Genomic DNA, 5,772 nt, shown 5'->3' with positions numbered 1-5,772 from the left:
TACACATAAAAGAAAGAAATTAGAGCATTTTCTAATGCTATACAAAAAATAAACTCAAAATGGATTAAGGACCCAAACATAATGCCAGATGCTATAAAACTCCTAGAGGAAAACAAAGGCTGAACACTCCCTGGAATAAACCACCACACTATCTTCTCAGATCAGCTTCCTAGAGAAATGGTAATAAAAACAAAAATAAACAAATGGAAGCTAACTAAAACTGAAAAGTTTTTGCACAGCAAAGGAAACCATAAACAAAATGAAAAGAAAACCCACAGAATGGGAGAAAATATTTGCAAAACAAGTGACTGAGTAGGGATTAATCTCCAAAATATACCAACACCTTATGGAGCTCAATGAACAAACAAATAAATAGACACTAACAGCCCAATCAAAATTTGGGCAGAAGGGAGTTCCAGTTGTGTCTCAGTGGAAATGAACCCATCTAGTATCCATGAGGACACTGGTTTGATCCCTGGCCCTGCTCAGTGGGTTAAGGATCTGGCATTGCTGTGGCTGTGGTGTAGGCCAGTAGCTGCAGCTCTAATTAGACCACCAGCCTGGGAATGTCTATATGCCATGGGTGCAGCCCTAAAAAGACCAAAGAAAAGGGGGCAGAGTACCTAAATAGCTATTTCTCCAAAGAGGACATATAGATAGCCAGAAAACACATGAAAAGGTGCTCAACATCACTAATTATTAGAGAAATGCAAATCAAAACTACAATAAGTACAGTATATCACATATTGGAATCTAATACATGCACAAATGAACCTATCTACAGAAAAAACAAATCATGGGTATGGAGAATAGACTTGTGATTGCCAAGTGGGAGGGGAAGCGGAAAGGTTAGGATGGATTGGGAGTTTGGGGTTGGTAGATGCACACTATTGCATTTCGAGTGGATAGACAATGAAATCATGTTCTGTAGACAGGATACTGTATCCAGTCATGTGTGATAGAACATGAGAATAAGGTAAGATAAAGAATGTACGTATATATATATGACTGGGTCACTTTGCTGTACAGTAGAAACTGACAGAACCCTGTAAATCAACTATAATGGAAAAATAAAAATTATATAAGGAATATATGTATATATGTAACTGGGTCACTTTGCTGTACAGCAGAAATTGACAGAACATGGTAAATCAACCATAATTTTAAATGTTGAAAAATTATGGAAAACATAGTTATTTTTTTTCCTTTTGTTTTAATGGTCACATCCTGTAGCATATGGAATTTCCCAGGCCAGGGGTCAAATCAGAGCCACATCTGAGGCCTATGCCATAGCCACAAGAATACCATATCCAAGCCACATCTGCAACCTACGCTATAGCTTACGGAATGTTTGAATACTCAACCACTGATCAAATCCAGGGATCAAATCTGCATTCTCGGAGAGACAACATTGGGCCCTTAACCCCATGAACCATAATGGGAACTCCTATAAAGTTATTTGTTAATCATTTGGAATTATAATTCCGACTGTTCTGACTAGAATATAACTTCTAAATTTTTAGTTGTTTTAAAACTTTGGTTTAGTGTGAACAAATCCTTAGGGGACATTTACTGGAGAAGTTTAAGTAAGAATGAGTAATGAAACACTGGTCATGGAACGTGTGTGTCGCTTCACTTGTAACTGTACAGAGTGTCTATAAACTTTGGATCATGTTAGAAAGTGTGCTTCTTAATTGCTACTTAGGAATAATGTTTACTACCTTGAAGTGAGTGTAAATAGGGTGTTTGTGGCAGTAGAGGGTTATATTTTGAGTGTTCCTGAGCTTTGTTAGTCAATAACAATTATATATGACAGACAAGTCTCAATTGCCCACCTTTAAGTTGACAGACTGTCCTTTAACAAATATTAGTCATGCTCCTTTGAGCCCACTTCTCCACTAGGCCTCAACTAAGCTTCATCTTCACTGGGCTTGCAGAGGCCAGATATAGGAATAATCCTGTTAAATTAGTTTAGAGGAAATTCCCCTAGCCTTGGTATCTAATAAAATTTCTACCCCCCTACTCTTGAATATCTGACCACCCTGCTTGCCCTTAACAAGACCTTGTTTGGTCCATTCAGCAAGAATCCCCCATACCTTTAGTGTCTCCTCTTAGCAACTTTTCATCCTCCCAACCACCCCCAATCCTGAATACACAGAAGGATCTGTGGCTCTTTGGCTATAAATTCCCACTTTTTCTAATTGCATTGGAAGTAGAACCCATTCCACTTCTATACTGAGATCTCTTCTCCCCTATTGGAATAGCTCCCAATTAAAATAAACATTTTGCCCTGTAAATGTCATGCTCTGTTTTTTGTTATTGTCTTTTTTCTTTCTTTCCTTTTTCTCTCTCCCTTCTTATCTCGCCTTTCCTTCTTTCTTTCTTTCTTCTTTCTTTCTTTTTCTTTCTTTCTTTCTTTCTTTCTTTCTTTTTTTAGAGTACTGTGTATGAAACAAATTTAGTTACTGTAGTTGATGTCATAAAATGGATGACTGAATCTGTATTAAATGTTTTAAAGCACCCCCCCAACCAAAAAAGATTAACAATGTAAGGTAATAGGATCTGGTCTTGTTTGAAGGGGAAGAAAGAATAAAATTATCCTAAGATAAAAGTATCTGTTTTTTCCAAAATATGAAAAAAGCAGTAAAGGACAAAACACAGTTAGTGGAGATTGAAAGGTGTAGAAGTTTCAAGAAGTAAATTCTGGGAGTTTCCATTGTGGTCAGCAGCAATAAACCTGACTAGTATCCATGAGATTGTGGGTTCAATTCCTGGCCTTGCTCAGTGGGTTAAGGATCCGTTGTTGCTGTGGCTGTGTGTAAGCTGGCAGCTACAACTCTGATTCAACCCCTAGACTGGGAACTTGCATATGTCACAAATGGGGCCCTAAAAGGACAAAACAAAAAAAAAAGAAGTAATTTCTGTTTGCCTTGGTCATATATACTCATATATAAATATAAATAATAAGTATTTAAATAATGAGAATGAAAGTAAAAACTAATATATGTTAATATTTTGGTAAAGTTTCCATAGCTCAACTTTGATGTGCTTATTTTTTAAAACTTAGTAATGCTTTACCACCATTTTGACGGAAGACTAAAATGCGGTTTTCTCTGTTGGAATGACATGACAAATTCATCCTGGTGTATTTGTTCTGCTCAGTGACTAAAAGAAGTAAATATTATTCCTTACCATGTGTAATATTCTTAGTTATCAGGGATTCTTTAGCTAACAAGGATAATTTCTTGTGCCTTATGCTCACTTTACATGCTCCATTACTTTTTTTTTTTTTCTTTTCAGTGTTTAGGGATGCACCCGGGGCATACGGAAATTCCCAGGCTAGGGGTTGTCGTCAAAGGAGTGTTACAGCCACCGGCCTATGCCACAGCCACAGCAATGCCGGATCTGAGAAGCCTCTGTGACCTACACCACAACTCACAGCAATGCTCGATCCCTGACCCACTGAGTGAGGCCAGGGATTAAACCTGAATCTTCATGGATACTAGTTGGGCTCATTTTCATAGAGCCACAAAGGGAACTCCCCATGCTCTGTAACTGCCTATGAAAGAGCTAAATTTCCTTCTACTATTTATTTTATTTATTAACTTTAAAACTTTAAACTTTTAAACTTTATTAACTTTATTAACTTTAAAATTACAGTTGAGGAGTTCCCGTCGCGGTGCAGTGGTTAATGACTCCGACTAGGAACCATGAGGTTGCAGGTTTGGTCCCTGCCCTTGCTCAGTGGGTTAAGGATCTGGCATTGCCGTGAGCTGTGGCACAGGTTGCAGATGTGGCTCGGATCCTGCATTGCTGTGGCTCTGGCGTAGGCCGGCGGCTACAGCTCTGATTAGACCCCTAGCCTGGGAATCTCCATATGCTGCGGGAGTGGCCCAAAGAAATAGCAAAAAGCCAAAAAAAAAATTGCAGTTGATTTACAATGTTTCTTCAATTTGAACCAATCACACACAGTTCCCTGTGCTATACAGTAAGGCCCCATTGCCCATCCATTCCAAATGTAGCAGTTCATATCCCCTAACCCTGAACTCCCCATCTATCTCGCTCCCCCCGCAATATATTTTTAAATACATTTTCATTCATTAATAGGTAGCTATCCTATAATCATTCATATTTAGAGATACCCTTACTACCTACACTTCTACTGTGGGTTAACTTGTGTCTACCAAGCAGGCATGTTGAAAGCCTAAGCCCCAATATCTGCGAATGTAACCATACTTGAAAATAGGTGTTTGCAGATGTAGTAAAGCTAAGATAAAGTCATCTTGAAGTAGGGTGGATTAGGGGATATATCTTCCTGTTCTGAAGGTTTTAAAAAAAGCTTCTCTCTTAGATGTTCCTAAAATTTACTTCATATAAATATTATTCCCTAGGAATTGAGGCTCAAGATTATTATAATCTTTGGTTATAAGTATTTTACATGCAACTCTCTTTCCTCAAAAGTACATGTTCTGCCCTCCTAATGGAAAGACAGAGTAGATTCAGTATCAGTGTACAGTCAATTTAAGGTAGGACAAACAAGAGTTTCTCTATGAGTTTGACCACAATGAACAGCAGTAATCAATGAAGGCAATTACAATACAGTCATCACTTAAGAGACCTCCTGTAATACACTAGCTGTCTGTATACTCTCCTCATTGCCACCTTCATTTCTTGATTCCTGAAGGTGTAAATGACAGAATTCAGGAAAGGAGTGAGAACTGCATCAAAGATGGCCAGAAACTTATCCAGGGGTGTGGAAGGAAATGGCCACATAAAGAAAAATATCAAAGGACCAAAGAATAAGATGACCACAGTGATGTGAGCTAACAGTGCGGACAGTGCCTTGGATGAACCCACTGAACACTGTTTCTTAACAGTGAGAATGATGACTATATAGGAAATGATCAGAATGAAGAAGGAGCCAACAGAGATGAGTCCACTGTTGGCTGTGACCATGAACTCTACTTGATCTGTGTCTATGCAGGCAAGTTTGATGAACCAAGGAAGGTCACAGTAAAAGCTGTCCAACACATTAGGCCCACAGAAGGGTAAGTTTACCACAGAAGCCAGTTGAACCATGGAGTGGACAAGGCCAATTATCCAGGCAGCCACTAAAAGGAAGATGCACAATCTTGGGCTCATGATGGTCAGATAATGGAGAGGTTTACATATGGGACATATCTGTCAAAGGCCATGGCTCTAAGTAGCACCATCTCCACACCACCAATGATGTGGATGAAGAAGATTTGAGCAATGCAGCCACTAAAGGAGATGACTTTATGTTTCCTGAAAAGGTCATGAATCATCTTGGGAGAAGTGACAGAAGAAGCTCCCATGTCAATGAAGGAGAGGTTGGCTAACAGAAAGTACATGGGGGAGTGTAAGTGAGGGTCAGAAGTCACAGTGAGCATAATGAGGGAGTTTCCCATCATGCTTGCCGCGTGAAATGTGGAGGTGAACACAAAGAGGAGAAGTTGGATCTCCCATGAATTTGTGATTCCCAGGAACACAAACTCTGACACCACAGACTGATTTGCTCCATCTTTTGGCTTTGTTGACATTGCCACCTGAAGGTAGGTAATAGGAGAAAATGTAAATTATAATAAATATGTTAATAAATTAGAAGATATGTCAAAGTTATGAACGTCTATTTCTTTTTGTAGTAAAACTACCTCAAAGCCTACAGAAAAATTGGTAGGTCTCAAGTGAAGCTGTTTTCTACCACCAAGTTGTCTCTGTGTTTAATACCCTCTCCTTCCTCCCAGGGTGGAT

The 5,772-nt window shown here is 38.9% G+C and overlaps 1 protein-coding gene across 1 annotated transcript; it reads right to left on the bottom strand.

Annotated features, from left to right (window-relative positions):
• Positions 1-4,605: 4,605 nt before the first annotated feature.
• On the bottom strand, positions 4,606-5,561 carry LOC125136022 (olfactory receptor 4F3/4F16/4F29-like). Its single transcript, XM_047796617.1, is given in 2 exon segments — positions 4,606-5,174; positions 5,177-5,561. Coding segments are annotated over 2 exon segments (954 nt in total).
• Between the last annotated feature and the right edge of the window lie 211 nt (positions 5,562-5,772).

Source organism: Phacochoerus africanus, chromosome 9 (assembly GCF_016906955.1).
Source record: "Phacochoerus africanus isolate WHEZ1 chromosome 9, ROS_Pafr_v1, whole genome shotgun sequence".
Lineage (NCBI taxonomy): Eukaryota > Metazoa > Chordata > Mammalia > Artiodactyla > Suidae > Phacochoerus > Phacochoerus africanus.
Note: the sequence above shows the minus strand (reverse complement) of the source record. Positions and strands in the feature narration are given on the sequence as shown.